We start from the raw sequence: 27,923 nt of genomic DNA on the forward strand, positions 1-27,923 counted from the left end.
TATTAAGCAAGAATTGATCAAAAGTGACAGTAGACATTTATAATGTTGCAAATAAATGCTTCTGAACTTTCTATTCATCAAAGAAAATTGATGTTTTCCACAAAAATGTTAAGCTGTGCAACTGATTTCAACATTGATAATCAGAATATGAATAAACAAATTAGAATTATTTTGGAAGGATCATGTTACATTGAAGACTAAGATAATGGTCGCTGAAAATTCTGATAAATTTACATTTTAAAGTTTCACAATAACACTGTATTTTTTGCCTAAACATTAAAAAAAAAATCTTACTGACCTCAAACATTTGCACAGCATATTATGATAACTTAAGTTGTTACTTTTTTTGTATGCACATTTATGCAGCTTTTTTATTTTGTGTTCATTGTGTGTAGTATATATAAATGTGTAAACATGGATGGAACCAGTATTTTTTGTAATAATGAAATCTTTTCTCTGATCTCCAGATTTTAGAGCGTTTGAATAAGATGTGCAGTTCAGGTGTATTTAAGAAACAACAAAGGCTATTGAAGAACATGGGTGCCCACAAAGTTATGCTTGACCTGTTGCAGATCTCCTATGATCGGGTTTGTGGTCTTTTTCTTTTTTTTTAAGCAGATAAAATCTGTGGTCTGTGTGAAGTATGGTCTTGGCCATGTCCCTCACTAAACAAGTGAATTTTTTTGTTCTTTTTTTTCTTTTAACAGAATGACACCAAAATGCAGGAAATCATCAAGTACACGCACCTGTTCTTACAGAAGTTCTGCACAGGGAATCTGGAGAACCAAAACCTCCTCCATAAACACCTCAGCCTCTTTCTCACACCTGGGGTGAGTGCAAAGTATGTTGCTTTAAATAGCCTAAGATGCTTATCGTGCTTTCATTGTGGTCTCTTTTCTGGTTTTTGTTTTGTCTCTCTCAGCTCCTAGAGGCAGAAACAATGCAGCACATTTTCAGTAATAATTACCAGCTCTGTTCTGAGATCAGCGAGTCTGTGCTGCATCATTTCATCCATTGCCTGGCCACACATGGCCGCCACATTCAGTACCTCAACTTTCTGCACACCATCATTAAGGCAGAGGGGAAATATGTGAAGAAATGTCAAGACATGATCATGACTGAGGTTTGTTAATGTGATCGAAAATAGAGTAACCTTGAGTTATTGAACATCATGTATTCCTTTTAACCATTTGTAATCATTTCAAGAAATTGTATATAACTAATATAATTTTTTTGGGGGGGGATATATTTGTTTGGTGTGATGTTGATGTTTTTTGATATTCTATTAATATTTTTTTTGATGTTTTGCATTGTATTATTGGTAATTTTTCAAGAAAATGTTCATTCAGTTGATGGTATATAGTGTACAAGACATCAGCATGACCTGTGTCGGATGCCATCTTTTTTTCTCCCTTAGCTCACAAGTGCGGGTGATGACGTGGTCGTCTTCTACAATGATGGCACATCATTTGACACCATGGTGGAACTGATGACACAGTCTAGGGAAGGGGTGAAGGACGACAGCCCTCTACGGTACCATATTTCTTTGGTAGAGCTGCTGGCTGCATGTGCGGAGGGCAAAAACGTCTACACGGAGATCAAGTGCACATCTCTGCTGCCCCTGGAGGACATGGTGAAAGTAATCACCCATGAAGACTGTATCACAGAGGTAATCAGATGATGGTAGACATGAAATGAAAGTGCTTGTTTCTTTCTTTTTTTCACTTGTCCTGAATAATATTATCTTCAGCCTTCCAATATTTGTTTGTTACAAGAGCCAGTTAATGGATTAAATTACACGATCATCTATAGCATGAACATGTTTGGCGGGAAAACCGAAAAGCCAGGAATTTAGGAATCTCCTCTGTTTCATGCAGGTGAAAATAGCATATGTAAACTTTGTGAACCACTGCTATGTAGACACAGAAGTGGAGATGAAAGAGATCTACACCAGCAACCACATCTGGAAGCTGTTTGACAGCTTCACTGTAGATATGGCTAGGGTAAGTCTACTGATGCTAGGTAAGATGTGCGTAAGAATAAAGAGTTTCATTAATTTGGTTTCGTTGGAATTACAGGTGTGCTCCAACCGTGAGAAACGCATGTCAGACCCTGTGCTGGAGAAGTATGTGATTCAAGTGGTTTTAGACACTATAAATGCCTTCTTCAGCTCTCCCTTCTCAGAGAACAGCACAAGCACAGAGGTGAGGCATCATATTTATTATTACCATTCACCATTTGATTATTTAATCATATTTGAGGCACAATAGTCATATTTCTGGTCTGCAACATCAGCCTTTATTCATTGTGATTTACTACAGAATTTTACACATTTTTACAGAAGTGTCTAAAGCATTTTAAAGTTTTCTAGAGTTTTAGTCAAAGGAATTGCCAAAAAAGTCCTTCTGGATGCGGTCGTTTCCTGTTCTCTGACACGGCCACGTTCGCTCTCTTCCGTGTCTGGACATTCAGCACGCTGAAGGCGCGTTCGTGGATGGTTCATGCACGCACTGCGTGTGTGACCATGGCAACGCTGTGATCGCGTCTCCCCTTTCTTAAAGGGAAGGGAGCAGACCCCTCTGTCACTACCCGTTATTTGTTTCGTGCTCTGGGAGTCTGTGACAGTGAGAGCTTCTCCGTCGGGCCACGCCCCACGGACCTCTTACCCCTTCCGCAGTGTTTGTCCTGTGCGGCTGCTGGGTGATTTTGCTGGGCTGTCTTATGGCAGTCCCAACGGGTCATTCAGTTTGCTGCCGGAGATCAGATGTCGATTGCAGCATCGGGGATGGGCTGTTGACCTCTCTGGATGAAGATTCGGCGGGGCTGCCCCCCTCGGGTGTTGTCGCCACTGCCGAATTGGACCCAGAGTTGACAGCCGTGCTTGCCCGGGCAGCTGTGAGCATCAGGATGGAGGTGAATGCACCGCCCAGCCCTGAGTGCTCATGGCTGTTTGATTGGTTCTCGGGGTGGAGCGCGACTCACAACCGCGTTTTACTCTGGTTCCTTTCTTCCCGGATGTGCATGGGGAAGTGATGTAGTCGTGGATGGTCCCTTTTACGGCCGGAAGCAGCTCATTTCGTTCCTCCGTCCTCACTACCCTCGATGGCGGGGCAGGTAGGGGTGCGTTGACATTCCCCAGCAGGAGAGTGCGATTGCGGTGCAATTGTGTCCGCAAAACGCCGCCACTGGGAGGGATAGTCCGCGCCTCTCACCCAAGGCCTGTAAGCTGTCGGCCGCGCTCGCTACCAAGGCTTACAGTGCTGTGGGCCAAGCTGTCTCTGCTTTGCATGCCAAGGCTATCCTGCAAACCCAACAAGCCAAGGCTTTAGCAAATGCACAAAGGTAGGACCAACCCGAGGTTGATGCAGGAGCTGCGCATGGCGACTGACCTCCCCCTTCCGGGTGACGGAAGTCACAACGCAGTCCCTCGGGTAGACGATGTCCACTCTGGTGGTCCAGTAGTGCCGTTTCAGGTTCAGCCTGGTCTGTATGAGAGACATTGACAAAGTGCATTTTCTCGATGCTCCCATGTCCCAGGCTGTCCTGTGTGGCGATGCTGTCAGGGGCTGTGCCTAGTAGTTCCTGACAGAACAACAGCAGACTGAGGCCATACAGCACATCTCGCCACGACGTGATCCTCCGGTTGCCACCATTCCGTCGCAGGCAGTACCTCAGCCTGCTCGTCGCCGTGGGCACCCCCCTCCGTCCTCCACACCAGCTCCGCCCCATGCTGAGAGTTCTTCAAGGCCGGCGCGTCGAGCCCCGTGCAGGAGAGCGGCGACCACCGTGTCACTCCAGGCTGCATAGTCCTCAAAGAGGTCGACTAAACGGCCCTGACACGGGCAACTCGGAGATGTGGGAATCTGCTCTTCAGGAGCTGGCGAAGACAGTGCCACTCCTTCCCCCAGGGGAGGGCCAGGTGGAAAATCTTCAGTTATGTTTCTTTCTGTTCCGCCACTGGTCAAATGGCCAGTGGCACCCACTTTTTCAATGAAAGAGCAATTTCCCTTTCCTCCGAGTTGCAAGGCTCGTGGGTTGACGATGAGCTACGCACTGCCTCCTCATTCTCACCCACGACGCCCCCTTTCGCCAGCGGTCGAGAGGTCGCGGTTCGGAGACGCAACGCCTCTCCACGCGTCTCTGGCCAGTTCCTCCGGGAACACGGGAGTGTGGCTGTGATGACCCAGGACGCAATGCCTTCTGGGCCTTCCGACACGACTCCCCATCGCTGCACCACTGCGGGTATGTCGACTGTCTCTTTGGTGCCACTTGTACGGAGTATGGGAGCGTGGCTTGCGCTGCCCAACCCGTCACGCTGGCTCATCCGGACGGTCCGAATCGGCTACGCGATTCAGTTCGCCCGGCGACCCCCCAAGTTCAATGGCGTGCTCGAGACTTCGGTGGCAGTCCGGGATGCCTCTGTCTTGCGCGAGGACATTGCTGTCCTGCTGGCGAGGGATGCAATTGAGCCGGTCCCTCCAGCCGAGATGAGGACGGGGTTTTACTGCCCTTACTTCATCGTACCCAAGAAAAGCGGTGGCCTTCGGCCTATCCTGGATCTGCGAGTCTTGAATCGGGCCCTACACAAGCTCCCGTTCAGGATGTTGATGCAGAAACGCATTATCAAATGCGTCCAGCCCCAGGACTGGTTTGCAGCGATCGACCTGAAGGACGCGTACTTTCATGTCTCGATCCTCCCTTGTCACAGACCGTTTCCACGCTTTGCTTTCAAGGGTCAGGCATAGCAGTACAAGGTCCTCCCCTTCGGGCTCTCCCTGTCCCCCCGTGTCTTCACGAAGGTCGCGGAGGGCGCCCTTGCCCCACTCTGGGAAGTGGGCATCAGGATCCTCAACTATCTCGGCACCTCAGTCAGTTGGGGCTTCAGGTCAACCGAGAGAAGAGCAAGCTCTCCCCTGTGCAGAGAATCTCTTATCTCGGTATGGAGTTAGACTCTGTGAGTATGACGGCACGTCTCACCAGCAAGCTTGCCCAGTCAGTGCTGAACTGCCTGAGTTCCTTCAGAGGCAGGACAGTGGTACCACTGAAACACTTTCAGAGGCTCCTGGGGGATATGGCATCCGCAGCCGCAGTTACGCCGCTCGGGTTGCTTCATATGAGGCCACTTCAGCACTGGTTACACTCCCAAGTCCCGAGATGGGCATGGCGCCACGGTACACATCGTGTCACCGTCACACTGATGTGTCGCCACCTATTCAGCCCCTGGTCGGACCTTGCTTTTCTACTGGCCGGCGTGCCCTTAGAACAAGTGTCCCGGCATGTTGTTTTCACAACAGATGCCTCCAACTCGGGCTGGGGCGTGACATGCAACGGGCAGGCACCTTCAGGGTCCTAGACAGGTCCTCGACTGCTTTGGCACATCAACTGCCTGGAGTTGCTGGCAGTGCATCTAGCTTTGCGACGGTTTCATCCGCTGGTGCTGGACAAGCACGTGCTGGTCCGCACAGACAACACTGTGGCTGTTTCGTACATCAACCGACAGGGCGGTCTACGATCACCTCGCATGTCTCAACTCGCCCGCCATCTCCTCCTCTGGAGTCAGACGTGGCTCAAGTCTCTGCGAGCTGTCCACATCCCGGGGGAGCTCAATCGTGCAGCCGATGCGCTCTCAGGACAGCTCACTTTCCCCGGGGAATGGCGACTCCATCCCCAGACGGTCCAGCTGATCTGGAGTCGATTCGGGGAAGCCCAGGTAGACCTGTTTGCTTCCCACGAGTCCTCCCACTGCCAGCTGTACTTTACGCAAGTATGCGTTTCCCCCAGTGAGCCTGCTCGGACAGACACTGTGCAAGGTCAGGGAGGACGAGAAACAGGTCCTGTTGGTTGCGCCTTACTGGTCCACCCGGACCTGGTTTTCGGAACTCATGCTCCTCGTGACAGCCCCTCCCTGGCGCATCCCCCTGAGGAGAGACCTTCTCTCTCAGGGGCTTGGCACCATTTGGCACCTGCGTCCAGATCTCTGGAACCTCCACGTGTGGCTTCTAGACGGGATGCGGCAGACCTAAGTGTTCTGCCCCCAGCGGTGGTAGACACTATCACTCAGGCTAGAGCCCCTTCTACGAGGCAGGCCTATGCTCTGAAGTGGAGTCTGTTCACGAATTGGTGTTCTTCTCACCGAGAAGACCCCTGGAGATGCCCGGTCAGAGTCGTGCTTTCTTTCCTGCAAGAAAGGCTGGAGCGTGGGCTGTCACCCTCCACCCTGAAGGTGTATGTGGCTGCCATTGCAGCCCATCACGATGCAGTGGACGGCCGGTCCCTGGGGAGGCATGACCTGATCGTTAGGTTCCTGAGGGGTGCCAGAAGGTTACATCCTCCTAGGACACCCCTGATTCCCTCCTGGGACCTCTCTATTGTCCTGGCGGGACTTCAGAGGGGTCCCTTTGAGCCGCTGGATTCGGTCGAGCTGAAGTTCCTGTCTCTCAAGACAGCGCTCCTGATCGCACTCACTTCCATCAAGAGGGTCGGGGACCTCCAAGCATTTTTGGTAAGTGAAGAGTGCCTTGTGTTCGGGCCGGCCTACTCTCACGTTGTCTTGAGACCCCGGCCTGGATACCTGCCCAAGGTTCCCACCACTCCCTTCCGAGACCAGGTGGTGAACCTGCAAGCACTGCCCATGGAGGAGGCAGATCCAGCCTTGTCGTTGCTGTGTGTCCCGTAAGAGCACTTCGCATGTACGTGGACCGCACCCAGAGCTTTAGAAGCTCTGAGCAGCTCCTGGTCTGCTTTGGAGGTCAGCAGAAGGGGAAGGCTGTCTCTAAGCAGAGGTTGGCCCACTGGATAGTGGATGCCAACGCCTTGGCTTACCATTCCCAAGGCGAGCCGTGCCCCCTGGGGGTGAGGGCCCACTCCACACGGAGTGTGGCCTCGTCCTATGCGTTGGCGCACAGCGCCTCTCTGGCAGACATCTGTCGAGCTGCGGGCTGGGCGACACCTAACACCTTTGCGAGGTTTTACAACCTACGTGTAGAGCCAGTTTCTTCCCGTGTGTTGAGTAACAGGTAATTGGCGGGAAGGGTTGGCTGGGTGTCTCGCCTGCTGCGCCATTCCCCCTAACATGGGGATGTGAGCGCCGCCTTCTCCCAGTAGAGTTCCCCGGTTGGCGTACCCTGGTCGAGCATCCTCCAGCACCCTCGGCGTCAGACTTGGCGGAGCAGTCTGTCACCAGGCCCAGTACTGGTGTTAGCATGCCCGGAGCCCAGTCAGCCCCTGTACTGTGTCCATATGGCTGGGTTCCCTACGGGTAATCTCATATGTGTATTCTTCCACGGTAAGGTTTCCCTCTTGGCAAACCTGTGTCTTCCCTTGACAGACCGTTCTGTCAGTCTCTTCTGGCAGTCGTTCCATCCCTACTCCAAGGTAGGACCTGCCTCAGAGACCCCTTCCATATGTAGTACTGCCCCCTGGGTCAGTCCATATCGGTATATCCACGTCACCTCCCTACGGGTAGGATGTGGGCTCCGTAGCGACCTTTCCTAAAGGCTCGCTTCCCCATTGTCTTGCCAGCTGAAAGAACAAATAGGGAAGATTTGAAGCAATCTTTCACTGAAGGTTGAAATCCCTTCCATTTACTTTATGTGGGCAGAACAGCAGCATGGCCTTCTCCAGCAGCATGGTCTTCTCCAGCAGCGATGTACTCACCCTTTGGCCCCTTCGGTACCAAGGTCAGTGAATTTGCGCTGGGGCTTTGGGAAGGTTACGACCTTAAGCGTAGCTTTTGTGGCACGCAAGGGCTTGTCAACAATTGCAGCGCCACAGGTTTGTGACGAGGTTCAGGTTGTGGCGTTTTTCATAGGACCCCATTTGTCGGTCGACATAACTCGTAGTGACCGACAGATAGGGAACGTCTCGGTTACGTACGTAACCCTCGTTCCCTGATGGAGGGAACGGAGACGTTATGTCCCCATGCCACAACCTTGAACCATTCGCTGTTGCCGGGACAGGTTCTCGGCTCCTCAGCGTAAAACCTAATGAGTGGATGCACCTGTCGCCCTATTTATACCCGTCGGCACGGGAGTGGCTCAGGTGTGTTAATCCACTAGCCAATTTTCATTGGCGTTTTCTATTAAATTTAGAGATGATTGGCCTCCCAAGTGAGACCCCATTTGTCGGTCGTTTTTTTTTTTATGAAATGTAAATCATTATTCCAGTGTCACATGATCCTTCAGAAATCTGATTTGGTGCTCAAGAAACATGTATTATTATCAGTGTTTAATACAGTTGTGTTGCTTAATATTTTTGATGAACAAAGTTCAAAATAAAAGCATTTATTTAAAAAAGAAATTTGCAACAATTTAAAAGTCTTTACTTTTACTTTTGATGAATTGAATGCCATCGCTGAATAAAAGTATTAAGTTAAAATTCACATTTAATTCTCCAGGTTTCTCTTTCTCCCATTCATTTTCTCTTTCTTTTGTCTCATTCAGGCTCATCACAACATTGTTCAGCATCTGATGCAGTCTACCATGCGTCTGTTAGATAGTCCCTGGCTACAGCCACAACAAAAAGTCCAGGTCGAAGCCTGCATCCGAACTCTGGCAGTCACAAGTAGGTCAACTTGCTTTTTAAGAGAGTAGACAAATTCTAAGGCATACAAAAAGAAAAAACAAATATTTTACAGGCCTAAAATGTGGCAGGAGTTTCAGTTCTCCTATATAGTAAAGGTTTTTGGAGGGTGACCAGACATCTTATTTGTTCCCACAGCTAAGAGTCGCTCCATCCCTCTGCCGGTAGAGTTGGAGGCTCATGTCAATATGATGTTGAGTCACATTAATGCCCTCACAGTGTCTCGCACCGGCCAGATCAACAAAACTCTGTCACGCCTCACACGGCCTGCTGCTCCCACCAACCCCTGGGACTACAAAAATATCATTGAGAAACTACAGGTGCCTATATACATTTGTGCCTACTTAATCTCCTTTTAGATTTTGGAACCAAGTTATTCCAAAATAAATTATTATAAAAATAAAAAAAAGTGTTTGTCAAAAATGCTGTGACTGTTATGCAACTTGAGCATGACACTCCTGGACTGTAATGCATATGACACAGTACATATACTATTTAATAATAATGTATACTGTAAATGTAGTGTATTAATGTTTCTGTAATACTGTTAGGATATCATTAACACACTGGAGGAGCGTGTGACGCCGTTGGTTAACGCAGAGCTGTCAGTGCTGGTGGATGTGTTGCACCAGCCCGAGCTGTTGTTCTTGGAAGGCACGGATGCTCGATCACGCTGTGAATCAGGAGGCTTCATATCTAAGTGAGTCACTTCTGTCTAAACTGGGACTTCTACCATACAGCTTTTAGCATGCATTTAAATAAACACAGAATTTATGCTGCATAATTCTGCATTACTATTTGTGAGGGTGCGTCATCACCTTACTCTTAAACTTTGTGCAGACTGATTCAGCACACAAAGGCTCTCATGAATTCAGATGAGAAGCTCTGCATCAAAGTCCTCAGAACCTTACAGGAAATGCTCATTCGGGATTTGGACTTTGACGAGAAGGTGAGATTAGATTTATATTATTAATAATATCATGTAATCAAACCATTTCTCATACAAATGTAAATGATCAAATGAACATTTAACTGGATGATGTAAAAAAAATTATCTATTTATTTAATCATAATTTTTCAAAAAACTGTGAAATATGCCATTTAAAAAAATTAAAAAAAAAAAAAAAATCTTAGTTCAACTTAATATTCTAAAGGCTTATTCATTCATAAGAATTGCATAACCTGCAGTTTATATTTTGTTTTTACAAATCGAGGATTGAGTTGAAATGATTTTACATAGATGCTGTGGACAGTTGTATTTAACCTAGAATATTGCTTGGAGTTATTCCTAGAGTAAAAATAAACTTCTTTTCATGCCAAATGTTTTTATTTTTGGGTGGGTTAGTTTGAGCTCTGTAGTCATTGTAATTGATTTAATTTAACAATAAAAGTGCTGTTTTTTGCAGGGCTTTGCCTTAAGAAAGGTATTGCTCCAAAACTACCTCTATACCAACAAAAAGAACATCAAAGCAGAGCTTGTTGAACAAGGAGGAGGTAATTTTTAAGTTACTGATGGAAAAATTCACACAAAAAGAGTGTTTGATTTTGACTCGTTTTGTTATTGCTAGCCGGATCAGCACAAAACATTATTTGTGGATATCTTGTGAAATATTGGGGTGTGTGTGTATGTGAAGGTGGAGAAGGAGAGAGAGACTGGCTGGCAGTTGCAGCGATACAGTGTCGTCTGGACAAAGAAGGTGGCACCAAACTCTTCATAGACCTCATAACCAGCACTAAGAACGAGAAGATCTTTCAAGAAAGCATTCAGCTCGCCATCTGTCTGATGGAAGGAGGCAACACGGAGATCCAGGTGGGAAAGTACAGCTTTAGTCATAAATATTTTTATATTTGCAAGAAAAAGCACTCATTATTATATATAAATTGGCTCCGTATTTTAACAGAACTCCTTCTACAAACTCATGATGGGAGACAACAAGTCAGAGAAGTTTTTTAAAGTACTAAATGACCGCATGAGGAACGCACAGCTGGACATCAAATCCACTATCTCCGTCAATGTGGGGGAAATGAGCAACAAAGCCAAAGATGACAAAGATATGGAGACAGGTCATTTTAAAAAAAAGTTTATGAAGTGCAACATGTGAGGAAAGGGTTGAAATTATTAAGTTTAGAAAGTTATGCTACTGTACATCTTATATATTTACTATGCATTTCTAATAAATGAAACCATTGAAACTACATTCATTGCTGACTCTGACAATGGTTTCCTATCGCTGCAGGGCCTTCCTTTGGCCAACCTGAGCAGCCACCTCAACCTGAGCAGCAGGAAGTAGATACAGAAATGGGCCCCTCGGTCACCATCATGAAACCTATTTTGCGCTTTTTACAGCTGCTCTGTGAGAACCACAATCAGGATCTTCAGGTCTGAACAACCCCAGATTAACAATCTTCTTAGGATCAACTATGATGCATGTCACCTAGCATGCTTTGAGAATGATCAGGCTTTCTTAAAAAAGGTCTTAAATCAGAGTCTGCCTCATTATTTATGATTTGTTTTCCAATACTGATATCTAAAAAGTCTTAAATCTAGATACATTTATTGGCGATGCAAGTTACAGATATGAAGTCTTCTATTCTGAGAAATTGAACTAAATTATACTTTATTGCAGTATTTATCTACATTTCATTTAATAAGTTCCATGTTCTTTGCCCTAGAATTTTCTTCGCTGTCAGAGCAATAAAGCAAATTATAACCTGGTTTGTGAGACGCTCCAGTTTCTGGACATCATGTGCGGCAGCACGACAGGAGGGCTTGGTCTGCTGGGCCTTTACATCAATGAGAACAATGTGGAGCTGATCACACAGACCCTGGAGACCCTCACAGAGTACTGCCAAGGACCATGCCAAGAGAACCAGGTGAGATTGTCAATTACTAATACTGGTATTATTTTAAATAAATAATTTTTGGACATAGATGCTTTAAATCTACGGCTGAGAATTTACTTTAAGTACTAAATGAATCCTTAGAGGATTCAGAAATAGTGAATCAGAACATGCCAGATTCAGAAAGCGCTTTACTCGCCAATTATTATCAAGCACACAAGTTGATGTTTGTTATAAAAATAAAGTGTTTCCGATTGCAATTTATTTTACAATACGTGTACTTACATGTACTTATAGTGTATTTATCTGAGAAAGTTCTGGTAATACAAGGCAACTACATGAAGTAGGGTTAGGTTTAGGGGTAGGTTCATGGTTAGTACCTAGTTATTACATAGTTATTGTAATTACTATAATAAGTACATAGTATGTACATGGTGAACAGGACTGTAAAATAAAGTGCTACCGTGTTTCCTTTTGAAAAGATTTTTGCTGACAGAAACAAATTAACTGGCATATCTTGTTTTTTTAGTTCAGTAAAAAATGTAATTCATGAAATTCTAATTGATTTATGTCTGTCTCAAGACATGCATTGTCTCTCACGAGTGCAACGGCATTGACATCATCACAGCTTTGATTCTGAATGACATCAGTCCTCTCTGTCGTTACCGTATGGAGCTGGTGCTGCAGCTCAAGGTAGGACACAGTTCTGACACAAACACAGAAACTTTACTTTAATCATAAATCTTGTTCATCATTATTTATAACAATGTGTGACTATTGTCAGGACAACGCCTCTAAGCTCTTGCTCGCTTTGATGGAGAGTCGTCATGACAGTGAGAATGCGGAGAGGATCCTGTTTAACCTTCGACCCCGGGAACTGGTCAGTATCGCTGCATCTTGTGTATTATGAGGAACAATAGTATTTTAACATTACTGAGTAGTGTATTGTATGTCTTCAGGTGGAGGTGATAAAAAAGGCTTACCATCAAGAGACTGAAAATGAGGAGGGAGAAGTTTTACCACGGGAAGTTGGACACAACATCTACATCCTGGCATTACAGGTGGACTAAATATATGCTGTTGTATTTGAATTGTTTTTTTATGACCACTAATGATTATTTTTGTGTCCAATACCTGATATGTAGAGACTATTTTTAATTGTTCTAATTGGATTTTATCAGAACAAACAATAAACAACTAATAGAATGCAACAATGAAAACATAATACATGTTGGTATTGTCATTATTTAAAATTATTGCTGTCAGTTTGGTGGTAAAGACCTGAAAGTTTTTTTCTCTTTTTATTTATTTATTTTTTTTTGCAGCTTGCCCGGCACAACAAAATGCTCCTCACACTGCTTAAACCCCAAAAGAAAACAATAGAGGAAGGAGAGGAAAGCATCTCTTCTATGGTAACTTCAGTATTTTACTTTTAGGACTAGGGGCAAATTTTCAATATTTCCTAGAACATGCATACCATATGTAAGACATCACATTTTCTTTTTTTTTTTTTTTACAGCTCACCTTAAACAAACAGCAGGGGGAGCAACAGGAGGATCCATTAGAGTACTATGACCGTCAAACAGCTCAGATTGAGGTAATAAAAAATATATCTTTGTGTGTTGTGATGTATGCTCTTATTGTAATTTCAGCACTACTGATGGCTCCAGACAAAATATAAAATTAATGTTGTGGCTGATGTGAATACAATTAATTTGTGATAATGAGAAGCTGTGAAGTAGATTCCGTTGGCATGTCACATATAGATTGTGCGGGAAGACCGTAGCATGGAGCAGATAGTGTTTCCTGTTCACCCCATCTGTGAGTTCCTGACGGAGGAGTCAAAGGTCCGTGTGTTTACCACCACAGAGCAGGACGAGCAGGGCAGCAAGGTCACACACTTCTTCGATCAGACCTCTTTCTTGCACAATGAAATGGAATGGCAGAAAAAACTTCGAAGTAAGTATTGGGCTTGTGGTGCTGTGGCTTAGTGAGTTCAAACTGCTACAAATATGTCCTTAACACAGGTTTGTTGTGATGTTTTGTGTGTTTTAGGCATGCCAGTGCTGTATTGGTTCTCTCGGCGAATGTCTCTCTGGGGCACCATATCATTCAATCTGGCTGTGTTTGTCAATCTAATCATCGCCTTGTTCTACCCACATGACTCTGGACACTCTGGTATGTTTATGTGTGCATTATCTGTTGGTAACTTTAGTGTAATAAATTGAGCATTTACATACATTTCAAAGCACACACATATGTACCAACAGTTGGCTTTCTAAATATGCTTTTCCATGTAGTTTTAACACGCTCTTGTTCTTCCAGGTAGCATAGACACTTCGTTGCTGCTCATGCTGTTCTGGTGTTTTGCTGGATTAGCTGTTTTGGGCCTGTTATCCAAGCGCTATGGGTTCCATTCCCTCACTGTCGCCATCACTCTGCGCTGCATCTATCACTTTGGCATCGGGCCAACTCTTATCCTTCTGGGGGCTCTCAATGCAAGTCTGACACACCATAATACTATATGTTTGCTTAAATAAAAAGGAATGGATTTAATTAAACATTTCTCTTTTTAACCAGCTGATCAATAAGATCGTGTTTGTGGTGAGCTTTGTGGGAAACAACGGCACCTTCATCATGGGCTATAAAGCCATGGTGATGGATGTGGAGTTCCTGTACCATTTGGCCTATGTGTTGACCAGCACGCTGGGGCTTTTTGTCCACGAGCTCTTCTACAGCATATTGGTGGGTGTTAAAAATGTTTTATTTCAAAAATAAATAAGTAAAAAATGTATACTTTAATTCAGCAAGGATGCATTAAATTGATCAAAATGTTACATAGCTGTAAAACATGCTGTTATTTTGAAATTTTGATAAATAAAAAAATGAAACCATTTTTTATGGTTTACACCCAAATATTAAGCAGTACAACTGTTTTATGTTGATTTTACACAAAATTCAATATTTTTTTTATAATCATGTATTAATTATTTCAGCTTTGGAAGCACAAGAATAAATCTGATTTTAATATATAATAATATATAAGACATAAATATTCTGCTAATCATTTCTCACTTCTCTATTACCTCCTTCAGCTGTTTGATCTGATCTACCGCGAGGAGACGCTCTTTAATGTCATCAAGAGTGTGACACGTAACGGCCGCTCTATTCTCCTCACTGCTGTCTTGGCCATCATCCTGGTCTACCTTTTCTCCATCGTGGGCTTTCTCTTCCTCAGGAATGACTTTATCATGGAAGTGGACCATCTTGATATTCCAGATTCAGGTAAATTGCATAAACCCGTGTCACAAGGCCATGGTTTTTTGCAGAAAGGCATCAATGATAAATGCATTCATGATAAATTTGAATAACAACATATCCCCAGGCTTAATGGCATTTGTTGTCCTATAAGCAGGTACAGATAACTCTATGAGCAGCTGCAGTGCTGATGGAGTGGAGTGCACAGAGGAAACTGGGTTGGTTGCACCACCAGAAGGTGAGTTTGGCATTAAAGACAATATTCTATATTACTCTACTTGCATCTGAACTCAGCTGTGACCACATTTTATTAATGTCTTTGCAGAAGAAGAGGACAACACAGAGAGAGCATGTGACACTCTTCTAATGTGTATCGTTACGGTGCTGAATCATGGGCTGAGGAATGGAGGAGGGGTGGGAGATGTTCTGCGCAAACCCTCTAAGAATGTATGGAGACCCAAAACCATATAGGAATATTCGCTTATATGAAAACAAAAGTTAACTAAACTGATAAAATGTTGTTCGACTTACAGGAGCCCTTGTTCCCTGCTCGTGTGGTGTATGACCTTCTCTTCTACTTTATTGTCATCATCATCGTTCTCAACTTGATTTTTGGTGTGATTATTGACACCTTTGCTGACCTGCGTAGTGAAAAACAAAAGAAAGAGGAGATACTGAAGACCACCTGTTTTATTTGTGGTACAAATTGGATTTAAATTATATTTTGTATATAAGTGTTTATTGCTGCGATGGAAAAGCTGAATTATCAGCAGTCGTTATTTCAGTCTTCAGTGCCACATAATTCTTCAGAAATCACTTTAAAATGCTGATTTGCTGCCTAAAAAAAACATTTATTTTTAATATCAGCCTTGAAAACAGTTATGCTGCTTAATGTTGCGGTAACTTTTTTATAAAAAAAAATTATAAAAGGCTTTTATTCGAAATACATTCATTTTGTAACAATATTAATGTACTTTATTTACTGTCACTTTTTAATTTGAATAAGCATTGATATTATTTTTCACAATTAAGCACTTTTTCCCCACAATATTTACTGCAATGCAAAATCAAAAAGACACAATTTTAACATTCTTTTAATATAGGCTTTATTTTATTTTTGCAAAATATAATTTCTTAATTTATTTGTTGAGGGTGAAATATGACCCTAGTATTTCTTCACAGGCTAGGCTTTATGAGAGTCAAATACAAATCATTGGAGAACATTACAGAAAGAATTGATCTATATTTATATTTCGACAGGACTCGAGAGGGACAAGTTTGATAATAAGACTGTATCATTCGAGGAACACATTAAATTTGAGCATAACATCTGGCACTACCTCTATTTCATTGTGCTGGTACGGGAAAAAAACAAGACCGATTACACTGGACCAGAGAGCTATGTGGCCCATATGATAAAGGTAAATTAATAAAAATGAAAAATTCCAGCTGTTTTGATACTGGACTCATTCTATATATTAACAGCAATTACTAAAGTTATTTCCAATGTATTATTTCTATGCTTTTATATTATTTATCAATACTTTGAATAGGCTTTCTTTTTTTCCCTGTCATTGTTATTGTTATTATTACTATAATTTTTCAATTTTTCAATTTTGCTTTAATTTATTTCATTCATTCTTGCTTCACCTTGCAATGGGTTTTGATTCAGTCTTCTTAATTGTCGCCTCTTGTTAGAATAAGAACCTGGATTGGTTCCCACGTATGCAGGCCATGTCTCTGGTTGTAACTGAGGGAGATGGAGAACAGAATGAGATGAGGAACCTGCAGGATCGTCTCACCTCCACCATGAATGTGGTCACACAGCTCACAAGCCAGTTAACAGAGCTGAAAGAACAGGTACATTTATCAATGTCAGCACTGTTTGTCCAGCATTAATAATGTTGGTACATCACAATGAATGAATGTCTCAAATTTTAGATTCTAAAATAACGGTTGTGTATTTTTTTTTCATTTAGATGACCGAGCAGAGGAAGAGAAGGCAGAGGATGGGTTTTGTGGATGTTCAGTCTGGCTCAAACCCTGGGATGCCAATGCCTCCTAGTGCTGCCGGAGGAAATCTTCAGGTCATCAAGACCTAATTTCTCCAGCTAACCTTGCGTTGACTTTATAGAAGCAATAATGTAATCCTGATGTTGGTGTACTTCCCACTGTGGAAAAGTTGCGTTCAGCAGATAGAAAGATTGGATCTACACTCCCACAAAAGCACTACTGACTAAATTTTCATTCTTTGAGGGGCCTTTGATTACCTGAATGATTTTAGTATGCACAAATTTTATATATTTAAACTATGTATTTGTTTTATTTTTATTTTTCTGTGCTTTCTGTGTTTTTGGTTAAGATATTTGAAAGCTTCTTTTCAAAACTCTTGTCGGATGCATGGTTAAATGTAGCATTACTGTAAGTAAAGGTGATGTGTTTTAGATAAATAATGTTAGTTTGTTTTAATGTGCCCTGATGAGTTTGTACATGTTGTATTTATAGGGATAGTAATGATGCACTGCCTTGATTTGATTGTGAAATTATTTGGGAAACATGAAGGAGAATATCATCACCAGTCTTATGATGAACTAGAAGATGCTAACATGTCACTGAAGTCGAATCTGGGTAGTATAAATGGCATAATATATAGAAGTGTGTTTAAAGTTCATACAGCTTTAATTTGTTAAGTCAAATTGGCTAAAACTTAATCAAAAGAACAACTTTTGCTCAGGAAACTAACATGTTCCTTATTTGGATTAGATTCTCTTTTTATAAAAATACACAGTCTTAAGTGAGGACATGCTGATCATGGTTTTAATATACATAATGCATGTAGATCTATGAATGTGTCTATGTAATTATTTATTGTGCGACCTGGACTGAAGTTGTAAGTCCGTTGCATTTTTATGGCCACAAAAAGAATGCTGGAACATACTTATATTTTGGCTTCGTTAATAACAGCTAGTGTGTATTGACCTCAAATAATCATCAATTTATTGCTGTTATTGCTTATATGTTGATATGAAGTGCCTCACCAACTTTACCCAAAATAAAACATTTGGTTATTTGACGTCTTGTATCATTAAACGTTAAAAGATTAAGAGAAACGAACGAGTCACATTACTACGATATTATTACAATAATAAATTGTTACAAAAATCAATTGAAATGTGATTAATTTGAAACGAAATAAATGCTGTCTTCCAAACGAAACAAAGTAAACAGATCACGTCCCTCAGTCACGCAGGCTTCACAGTATGAGGGTGTGAGCGCGTGACTGACAGGGATCAATCCTTCGCTGTTAGTTCGAGCGTCGGGTGCCTCTCAGAAGTTCGTCCTCAGTGCAGGTCAACAGGTAGGCTAATGTTTTTCAGAATATTAACTCAATAATTACATTTAAACAATGTATCAAATAAATGTACAACGAATATGCTGTAAACTAATACAGGTAAAATGTCACTCTGGAAATGGGAATTGCAGTTGTAAATGAGCTTCTTTGTTCCAATGGACAGATCAGTCTCAGACAAACTTAATTTTTCTTTTTAGAAATATAGAAGTGTTTCTTTTTAAAACCTTTTTTGATGCTGGTAAGTGAAGTTTACTGAACCTCAAACCACTTGAAAAGGAACACCAAACCTTGCTACCACAAATATCAGACCTCTGAAAGACAGGCTATATACGAGTTTATGTTTATTATGTTAACTTTTGTTTTATAGAAATATAGAACTGTTTCTTATGTTTTATCCTTTTTATGCTGATAAGTGAAGTTTAATGAACCTCAAACCACTTGAATAGGAAAACCACATCTTGCTACCACAACTCTTAGAACTCTGAAAGATACGAAATATAGGAGTTTGTGTGTATATGTTTAGTATTATATAGCCTATAAAAATATATTTAATAATTAAATATGAAATTGGCTAATATTATTAGGTACAATACAGGCCTATAATAGTTTTTTGTTATTATTTTTGTTGTTATTGTATTAACAAAAATGTAAGCTATCTTTAGGTTAGCTACTGTAGACTAAGATTGGTTTAATCTTTCGAAAAATTCACTTCGCAACGTTTTTGTAGGCGATTAATAATACTTTTACGTTTAGCCTATACGTTTTATATGGTTGATACTTTTCGGTAGGCTACGTTTAATCCATCTTTTATCAATGTAGTGACGTCAGTGTTTTAACTTTGAGATCGGAGTTCTGAGGAAAGCGAGTCTGTGGCTTCCAGATAAAGCGCGGTAAGCCGCACCCAGGTGCCCCGCGCCCTGAAGCCCGCTGCTCAAATTTGAGATTAGGGTCACTTTAGGGCCTCTTTATTGATATTATGTAGCTTAATGAATAATTCTCTTCTCATCTTTCTCATAAATCTATGCTTGATAATGTTGTTACATTATAGAAAAGTATATTTTTCACATGGCCTGTAGCCTAATTTCTACCCCACTGACTATCTTTCTGCTGTTTACAGCTGTTAAAATCATGTCTGCTTTTCTGCATCACTGCCCCTTCTTGAAGTCCACTCCAGGCCCTTCTCTAAGGAATGTGGCAGCTTACTTTGGACTGGCTGACCGATGTCCGATCATTGTCCGCCAGATCTCTGTAAAAGCCACCCAGTCCTCTGAGGAAAAAGGTAATTCTGTTATTTTTGTCTCACCATACTAGCCCTATATTACTGTACGGTTTTCTATACCAGGTAGGCTACAATATACAGAAAAATTCAATATTTTTATAATTAAAATCTCATTGACACCAAATATTGTAAATCAATATTCAGTACCATTATCTTCTTATATTTATGTGCTTATTGTGTTCAGACCTCCTCCCTCAAAAGGAGCTAAAGCGGCAATTGGCGACCACAGCCACTCAGGTGGCGATCTCCATGTCCCAGAGCTGTCCTTTTGTTTCCTCTAAGATTGGACTTGTTAAAGCCAGTCCACAAGTGCAGGAGGATGTCCAGCCCAATCTGGGGAATCAAGATAACTCTGGTATAACATCCCTCTCAGTGTGATAGATTAATGGACCGTGGATATGAGTACAGTATATGTAATGTTTATATTGCTTGAGAAGCTGATATCATCTAGTTGTCTGGCTGATGTGTTGCAGCAGCTGTCTCTCTCTCTCTCTCTCTCTCTCTTTTTTTTTTTTTTTTACCACCACAGTATAATTAGTTCACTGCTGAAGAGTCTCTTTTATCTGCAGGGATTGGATGCATTTTACATAATAACACCCAGCTTGGAGGACATTCTCCTCTCTGCAATTTGCACCATTTAACTCCAATTTCAGAGACTCCTCAGCTGTGAATAGTAACCAGATGATGACTCAGACTGCTGATGAAACAAAAGCCAGTCTTCAGACAATCACATTACAGATGAACTTCAAAAAGCTGCATGTGTACCAGAACATTACATCAAATTGGAAAATTGTTGTTTTGGGCTTTCATAGCTATCATGGTTTGACAGTTAATGTGCGTAGGCTGTACTTTAAAGAAAATATGTTGAATACAAAACACTTTGATTTTCACTCTGAAACAAAACAAAGTCCTGAAATTTGTGTTTGTTTGATGAACTTCTGACACATTGACGCCCTTTTTCTCCAGGCTTGATGAGCTCGCTGTTCAGTGGCTTGCAGTGTTATCAGTCCACTGGTCCTACACACCTTCTTGAAGACAACTTTAGTGAGTTTGAATGCTTTTTTCTTAAAGGATTAGTTCATCCAAAAATGAAACTTATGTCATTAATGACTCACCCTCATTTCGTTCCAAACCCGTAAGACCACCGTTCCTGTTCGGAACACAGTTTAAGATATTTTAGATTTAGTCCGAGAGCTTTCTGTCCCTCCATTGAAAGTGTGTGCACGGTATACTGTCCATGTCTAGAAAGGTAATAAAAACATCTTCAAAGTAGTCCATGTGAAATCAGAGGGTTAGTTAGAATTTGATGAAGCATCAAAAATACATTTTGGTCCAAAAATAACAAAAATTACGACTTTATTCAGCAGCTTTATAAGCATCTCGGACTAAATCTAAAATATCTTAAACTGTGTTCCGAAGATGAACGAAGGTCTTACGGGTTTGGAACGACATGAGGGTGATTCATTAATAACATAATTTTTGGGTGAACTAACGCTTAAATGATTTACAGTAGTATAAACCATACACTCTCATAAAACACCAAGTAACAACTTGTCACTGGGGCAATAAATATGATATATAGACTTTAGGTACTAATATGAACATGTCAAGTACTCATATTTACCTTTTAAGGTACTATCATTTATGTTATTACTATAGTACTATTTAAGGGCTAAATAAGAAATAAAGACTTATAGATTTTGTACCCCAGTGACATTTATACCTTTATACCTTTTTCTGAATGTGTACTACTGTTTCTGCAGTATTAAGTACACTGTGAACAGTAAGAGTATTGAACATCTATTTAGTTGACTTGGACTGCCAAAAGGTAAAAAGAAAAAAATGTCTTCTTTTTTGAAAATATTTGTGAACTAATGGAATAATAATATCACATGATGTGGAATAATGGATGTTGAGTAAAAGCTACAGTAGGTTATTGTCGAATTGATCCGAGATGTTCTGTTTTGTTACTGTACACTGTATCTGCAGCACTTACAGAAAATAGTGCCTGTCTTCTTTTATTCCTGTCTTTCTTCCTCACTTATTGACTGATGATTGGCCATCTGCTTTTTAAATAACTCAGCCAGACCCAGTTTCAACTATGATGACTTCTTCACTCAGAAGATTGTGGAAAAGAAGACTGACCATACTTACCGTATCTTTAAGACGGTGAACCGTTTTGCAGAGGTTTTTCCTTATGCTGAGGACTATTCCATCCCTGGACGCGTGGGCTCCCAGGTGTCTGTGTGGTGCAGTAATGATTACCTGGGAATGAGTCGACATCCCCGTGTTGTCAAGGCCATAGGGTCAGTACATAAAACAGACAATGAAATAAATGTTTACCATGTTATTATACACAGAGAAGAACAAATGAAGGTGCAGCAAAATACACTAACTTATAAGTCTTATTAAATACTATATGTGTATTTCATGATGTGATAAAACAGTATGCTTTTAAGTTTCTTATTGTTTGACTTTGGATATACTTCGCTAACTAACTGAGTAATCACAACCCATTAATGTTTCTTAGAGAGGCTTTGCAGAAGCATGGTGCAGGAGCAGGTGGCACCCGAAATATCTCTGGGACGAGTAACTATCACGTGGCCCTGGAGAGCGAACTGGCCCGTCTACACCAGAAAGATGGAGCACTGGTCTTTTCTTCCTGCTTTGTAGCCAATGATTCCACTCTCTTTACGTTGGCTAAAATGCTCCCAGGTATCCATCAAAACTGCTATGTCTTTCCTGTGCTTAATGAATGTGTGAATGAAAGAATTTATGAAATTTATGAACTATACCGCTATTAAATAAAAAACTATCTCTTTTCAATATGCAGTACTGTTCAAAAGTCTGGGGTTGGTAACAATTTTTAATGGTTTTGAAATAATTATTTAATCCAAAATACACAAAAATTAAATAAATGTTTTCTAATTAAAGAATATTAGTGTTTAAACTGCTTGACATTTTTTTCAAGATTCTTTCATGAATATAAAGAAAAAAAGAGCATAATTTGTCTGAAATGCTTTGTAACATTGTAAATGTCTTTATTGTCACTTTTGATCAATTTAATCATTGTTTAATAAATGTATTATATATATATATATATATATATATATATATATATATATATATATATATATATATTTATATAATAATCACTGATGTATTTTCTGAAATTCCCCTAAAACATCTTCTCTCTGCAAAGGCTGTGAGATCTACTCAGACATGGGTAATCATGCCTCCATGATCCAGGGCATCAGGAACAGTGGGGCCAAACGCTTCATTTTCCGACACAATGATGCCAGTCATCTGGAGGAGCTGCTCAGCCGCTCAGATCCACTCACACCCAAAATCGTGGCTTTTGAGACTGTTCATTCAATGGATGGTAAGTAGAAGGAGCTATCATATAACAGACTCAAAAGAGATTGTTTCTTAGTATTGTAAAATAGGGCTTGGCACTAGCAACATGGGTCATGGGTTTGATTCCGTAACTTGCGGGAATGCCAAACATTTCTGCAGTAAAAAATAGGGAAAACAACTGCGGTTAGGTTTTTTTTTTTATGTGAAGTGAGTCACATTATGGGTGTCCATTTTTTTTTTAAATTACACATCCAGCCAAATACTACTGGCTTTATCTTCGCAACCACCCTTTTAACAGACACTTTGGCTTGTGGAATAAATTAATCATTGTCAACTGATAATAGTGTATTTCTACACTTCATCTTTAACTGAAAAATAACTTGTTTCTTAGGTGCAATTTGCCCTCTAGAAGAACTATGTGATGTAGCACATAAATATGGAGCTCTGACTTTTGTGGATGAGGTCCATGCTGTCGGACTTTATGGGGCTCACGGAGCAGGTGTAGGAGAGAGAGACAATGTCATGCACAAGATCGATATTGTCTCTGGAACTCTAGGTAAGACAGATACAGTCAATGATTCTATCGCTGAATCATTGCATGCAAGATCACAGCATGATTCTATCCTGTAATTTTACCCGTGTTCTTACCTCTCAACTTCTCTGAAATTGTTTGAAATATCTGTAGGTAAGGCCTTTGGCTGTGTGGGTGGTTACATAGCCAGCACTGCTGCCCTGGTGGACACTGTGCGCTCCTACGCCGCCGGTTTCATCTTCACTACCTCCTTGCCTCCCATGGTGCTGGCGGGGGCTCTGGAATCGGTGCGTGTGCTGAAGAGCCCAGAAGGCCAAGCTTTGCGAAGAGCCCATCAGAGAAACGTCAAACACATGAGACAGCTGCTGCTGGATGCTGGACTGCCTGTGATCAACTGCCCTAGCCACATCATTCCCATTCGGGTCAGTGATTGCAAAAACCATTATCTCCTTAATGGGATAGTTCACCCAAAAAGAAAATTCTGTCATCATTTAATCACCCTCATGTCATCATTATGTTATTGTTGGTTGCAATGCAATTTCACATTGCCAAATATCTAAGTTTCTAACAGGTTAGCAACTATGGTTTTGGGAAATGCACCCCAGTCTAGCTAGTAAATATGAAAATATATTTTATATTTTGAATGAAATCCTTTGTCTGCACAGGTATAAATAATGAAATCTTAAATCTGGTATTTCAGGTTGGAAATGCAGCAAAAAACTCTCAGGTGTGTGATATTCTGTTGGAGAAACACAACATCTATGTGCAGGCCATAAATTACCCAACAGTGCCTCGTGGAGAAGAGCTGTTGCGGTTGGCTCCTTCTCCTTTCCACAATCCCATTATGATGAACTATTTTGTAGGTGAGTGGTCATGCAATTAGGTAAACTCTATTTCTTTTTTCACTTTAAGATGAAGAGTTACATTTCTGCACTTCAGGTGCCACTAAACAGAACAGCAGTTTCATTTTCTGCCGCACTCTGACATCTGTCATTGTCATAGGGATTTGAGAAAAGGAAATTGGTTGCATTTTAAACGGTTAATGATTTGAGTCTGAATTTTTTTTATAACATTTTGTGTTGGACAGAGAAACTGTTGGAAGTCTGGCAGGAGGTTGGACTACCGCTGAATGGACCAGCTATGGCATCCTGCACCTTCTGTGACCGGCCTCTTTATTTTGACCTCATGAGCGAGTGGGAAAAGTCCTACTTTGGGAATATGGAGCCGAGATACATCACTGTGGCTGCACAGTGAACCAGTATCAGCAGACCAAGATGAAGATCTGTTTCTCAGATTAGCTTGACTCTAAATCCACTTAAATTCCAGAATATTTTATGGTAAGATAAAATGTAGAGGGTGTTAAAAATGTCCTTAATTTTAAGCTCTGTTTGTGGCAATTTGTGATAAAATAGTGTTTCTGCATTGTTTGCTGTGACTGTTAATCATAAAAAAGAGAATTTGTTTTCACATATTGGTATAAATGTACCACAAAATTTAGTTATTGAGACTTTGGCTAAATTATACATTAATTGTGTGTCCCCTCTGCATGACGACAAACCTGCACATGGGCACTTTTTGGTAGTTTTCTATTATTGGTATTATCGTATGTATATGTATGCATGCAAAATTAGATTTAAAAACAGCTTACACTGAAACCATGCCACATGCTGTCTTCCTGTTTTGGACTATTTGCCCTCAAACTGATGAATGTAAAAACTGCAATAAATATTGTCGGTCACAACAAAATGCCTCTGATAACTCATTATAACCACACGGTTAAAAATACCAACAAAAGCATAGGTTATATTTGTACTCTGAATCTGATATATTTTAATGTAGGGGAAATTTTAATGCAAAACCAACAAAACTATGGTCAAATGTGTCTTTGCACATTAAATTGTCTTGGACGTGCCACTTTCAATTACAACACCACAGTGCCACCTGCCAGACTGTAATGGAAGTGTCACTTAACTGAGCTGTGAGAGATCTCATCACAACAACATAACAACTTTGTACTAAATTTACTAAATCATATAGTTCATAAGTGCATTTAAACCAGGTATTCATAATATAGATGTATTTTAGTAATGTATAGAGCAAATACATATACAACTTGCGGTTTAATATTTTTATTATTCAAGGCATCGATGATACTAAACCCATTTTCTGTTTGCTCTAGTAGCTGGCCATGTTCTGTAAGAGATTAAAGGGAAAATCAGTGGTATTGAAGAAGTCATAAAGCTTAATTCGCATGTCATTACAACATGTTTGCTAATGTAAAACACTTACCTTGCTGATCCAGTCAGAGTAGGCGCTCACACGAGTAAAAACGGTGGGCTTCTTGTTATAATTGCAGCTCAGTCCTGAACCAAAGCTCACAATACCGTGGACCTCCCAAGCGCCGTCGCTACCAGCACAGTTCAGAGGGCCACCAGAGTCCCCCTGGGTTGTGTGACAGGCCAGTGTTAATTGTTTCAGTAACAGTTTTTGAAATTTAGTAAACAATTCGTTATGTCATATTCAATTTATTTATTTTAAAATGACATCTAAGTTTAGTCTACCTAAAGGTTGGAGGTTTCTCTTGGTAACCATGTACAAAGTCGGCAAGTCGTGTTTTCAAATTGTGTGTATTCCTGCTTATTGATCTGTGTTAAGTAGCGATGTTTACAGACACCGTTCACACAGAATGCAATTTTGCTTTCAAAAATGCGAAGCGTGGACATGGTTAAGGTCTCCTAGTAATCTTAAGGTCTCAAGACGCATTCTATTCCATAGAAAAACAATGGAAAAAGTCGAGTAGAATAATAGAAAACAGTGTTCTGTGTGAAAGGCCCCTTATTGCTACATTCAGAGATTTTAAATAACGACTGATGAAAAATAAATCGTTTATCAATAACTCCTTACATTACATCCAGCAACAACACCATCTCCACCAGCGCAGACCATGTTTTGTGTGACCTGAGAGCCCCACCAGTCAGACTTAGAGCAGGTGGCGTAATCCACCACAGGCAGGAGAGCCTGCTGCAGGATATCAGCAAGGGGTCCATTGGCTAGTTATTGACAGTGGAAAAAAGGTAGATGAGAAGAAAAGCCACACACACACACAAAAGGTTATCATGCAGTCAGTTGAGTCTTACAGTACAACTTCATCCATAACCATCAACATTACTTACTGTAGAGACGTCCCCAACCAGTGACATAGCAGGGAGCATTGTGGGGCAGAACGTGCCCATCAGCAGGAAGACATGAAGGAGTGATAGTGTTACTTGGAGTGACAGCACTCTCCAGTTTGATCAGGGCGATGTCATTACTGCGGCCCAGACACAACATGAAAATTGAATTAATTGCACAAGTTATTCAAGATATGCATCTCTTTTGTTTGTGAGGAGACTTTCAGCCCCCGTACCGGATAGTGAAGGAATTCCAGCCCTCGTGGACAATGATCTTTCCAGCGGCGATGGCCACAGATCCACTCTCCTCCTCTTTCAGGTTATGTTTTCCCAGATACACCCTGTAAGTTCTGCTACTGCTGCAGGGGCACAAGAGGAGGACAGAGCAGTTCAGAAACACTCAGAAATATTACTTTGCTGGTACTGAATATGATAGACAAAAATGTTCCTTTTGTATTTCTAACTAGGTCTGCGTTTAAGTTCTTCAGACTTACCTGATGCAGTGAGCAGCAGTCAGAACCCACTGATTGGAAATAAGGCTTCCACCGCAAGTGTGGTACCAGCTGCCGCCACTTTGATACTGGAGGGAGATCTGGGAGACGAGCAGAACAGGGGTCAGTTGTCTTTCTCATGTCTTTTTGTTTATAAGCCAGCAAATATGACTTTTTAAAGGCCTTTCAGTGTAATTCTGAAAATGTCCCCATTTTAAAAATGTAACCGTTTAAAATCTTTGCTGATTCTTGTCAAGTGAACATAAGAATACAATTTTAATTGCTAATAATATATTTCAACTAGACTGAAGCAACTTAGATTTATACTTGATTATCCATACATCATGTTTTAGAAAAATTTCAATGTTTATATGTACATCTCTCAATCATGTTTGTATTGCATTGCATTAGGGTATATATTTTTGCCAATAAATAAAACATTAAACATTACGAAGCTTTGGCCGTAAAACTACACATTTAACTTACTGAGAAACACAATTGGGAAATATATATGGAAAATATATAACTGATATGTATTTGTATATTAATAAAAATAATAGAATTATATCAAATTATTATAATACTGTTATTATGGTCTCTGTTATTATGGATTTTTATGTTCAGAACTAACATAGCATAAAATTGGAAAATGATTTGGACTAATGGCAGAAATGAAGATTAACTGACAGTATGTTTTAATAAAAATAATGGAATGTGCATGTACCTGCCAGGGCCAGCTGTTTGGACGGACATCCACACCCCCCACAACCCTCGATACAATAGGAGGGTAGGTGGGAAGCCCACATCCGTAGGCTAGGTGAAACATAACACAATTAATATAACTGTGTAAAAATGCTAAAGAAGATCTCCTGCATGTTATTTCCAGACAAAAAGTCAGTACTACAGTATATTATGAGTCTTTAAAGGCTTCTTACCTCCAACAAATAAAACAGCCAGGACCACAAACTTCATCATGCTTGTATCTGCAATGCTGGCTCTCTCTTCTGGGGTTTATATACGATTCACTCTCAGTGTAATATATGACCACAGTTAAGCAATCATT

At 41.1% G+C, this 27,923-nt stretch overlaps 3 protein-coding genes across 4 annotated transcripts in view; 2 read left to right on the top strand and 1 right to left on the bottom strand.

Moving 5' to 3' along the window:
* The window catches only part of itpr3 (inositol 1,4,5-trisphosphate receptor, type 3), a 31,840-nt gene extending 14,088 nt beyond the window's left edge, over nt 1-17,752 (top strand). The window contains exons 28-58 of one of the 2 annotated variants that reach the window (XM_052562644.1): nt 468-587; nt 708-830; nt 923-1,123; nt 1,418-1,669; nt 1,878-2,003; nt 2,079-2,204; nt 8,442-8,562; nt 8,719-8,900; nt 9,132-9,280; nt 9,421-9,529; nt 9,987-10,074; nt 10,215-10,390; nt 10,482-10,644; nt 10,818-10,960; nt 11,254-11,454; nt 12,004-12,114; nt 12,206-12,301; nt 12,381-12,482; nt 12,747-12,833; nt 12,941-13,018; nt 13,188-13,380; nt 13,477-13,599; nt 13,747-13,919; nt 14,002-14,166; nt 14,517-14,706; nt 14,834-14,917; nt 15,005-15,126; nt 15,213-15,378; nt 15,940-16,100; nt 16,378-16,539; nt 16,659-17,752. In XM_052562644.1, coding sequence (XP_052418604.1) covers nt 468-587; nt 708-830; nt 923-1,123; nt 1,418-1,669; nt 1,878-2,003; nt 2,079-2,204; nt 8,442-8,562; nt 8,719-8,900; nt 9,132-9,280; nt 9,421-9,529; nt 9,987-10,074; nt 10,215-10,390; nt 10,482-10,644; nt 10,818-10,960; nt 11,254-11,454; nt 12,004-12,114; nt 12,206-12,301; nt 12,381-12,482; nt 12,747-12,833; nt 12,941-13,018; nt 13,188-13,380; nt 13,477-13,599; nt 13,747-13,919; nt 14,002-14,166; nt 14,517-14,706; nt 14,834-14,917; nt 15,005-15,126; nt 15,213-15,378; nt 15,940-16,100; nt 16,378-16,539; nt 16,659-16,781 — 4,416 coding nt within the window. In that variant the 3' untranslated portion in view covers nt 16,782-17,752. The remainder of the gene's footprint in view (nt 1-467; nt 588-707; nt 831-922; nt 1,124-1,417; nt 1,670-1,877; nt 2,004-2,078; nt 2,205-8,441; nt 8,563-8,718; nt 8,901-9,131; nt 9,281-9,420; nt 9,530-9,986; nt 10,075-10,214; nt 10,391-10,481; nt 10,645-10,817; nt 10,961-11,253; nt 11,455-12,003; nt 12,115-12,205; nt 12,302-12,380; nt 12,483-12,746; nt 12,834-12,940; nt 13,019-13,187; nt 13,381-13,476; nt 13,600-13,746; nt 13,920-14,001; nt 14,167-14,516; nt 14,707-14,833; nt 14,918-15,004; nt 15,127-15,212; nt 15,379-15,939; nt 16,101-16,377; nt 16,540-16,658) is intronic. The other variant, XM_052562645.1, reaches the window with a different exon arrangement.
* A 140-nt stretch (nt 17,753-17,892) lies between these two features.
* Nucleotides 17,893-24,945, top strand: LOC127963004 (5-aminolevulinate synthase, erythroid-specific, mitochondrial-like). The gene is made up of 11 exons (XM_052562646.1): nt 17,893-18,037; nt 19,149-19,310; nt 19,495-19,665; nt 20,277-20,354; nt 21,394-21,616; nt 21,841-22,025; nt 22,513-22,692; nt 23,059-23,223; nt 23,353-23,621; nt 23,900-24,062; nt 24,287-24,945. Exons 2-11 carry the CDS (start codon nt 19,160-19,162, stop codon nt 24,451-24,453), a joined length of 1,752 nt encoding a protein of 583 aa, XP_052418606.1. The 5' UTR covers nt 17,893-18,037; nt 19,149-19,159; the 3' UTR covers nt 24,454-24,945.
* Nucleotides 24,946-25,312: 367 nt separating this feature from the next.
* Nucleotides 25,313-27,923, bottom strand: ela2l (elastase 2 like). The gene is made up of 8 exons (XM_052562647.1): nt 27,796-27,923; nt 27,585-27,673; nt 26,864-26,961; nt 26,606-26,728; nt 26,373-26,509; nt 26,104-26,249; nt 25,489-25,641; nt 25,313-25,392 (listed from the first exon to the last, which is right to left on the bottom strand). The coding sequence occupies exons 1-8, from the start codon at nt 27,833-27,835 to the stop codon at nt 25,375-25,377; spliced, it is 804 nt and encodes a 267-aa protein (XP_052418607.1). The 5' UTR covers nt 27,836-27,923; the 3' UTR covers nt 25,313-25,374.

Source organism: Carassius gibelio, chromosome B8 (genome assembly GCF_023724105.1).
Source record: "Carassius gibelio isolate Cgi1373 ecotype wild population from Czech Republic chromosome B8, carGib1.2-hapl.c, whole genome shotgun sequence".
NCBI classification, from domain to species: domain Eukaryota; kingdom Metazoa; phylum Chordata; class Actinopteri; order Cypriniformes; family Cyprinidae; genus Carassius; species Carassius gibelio.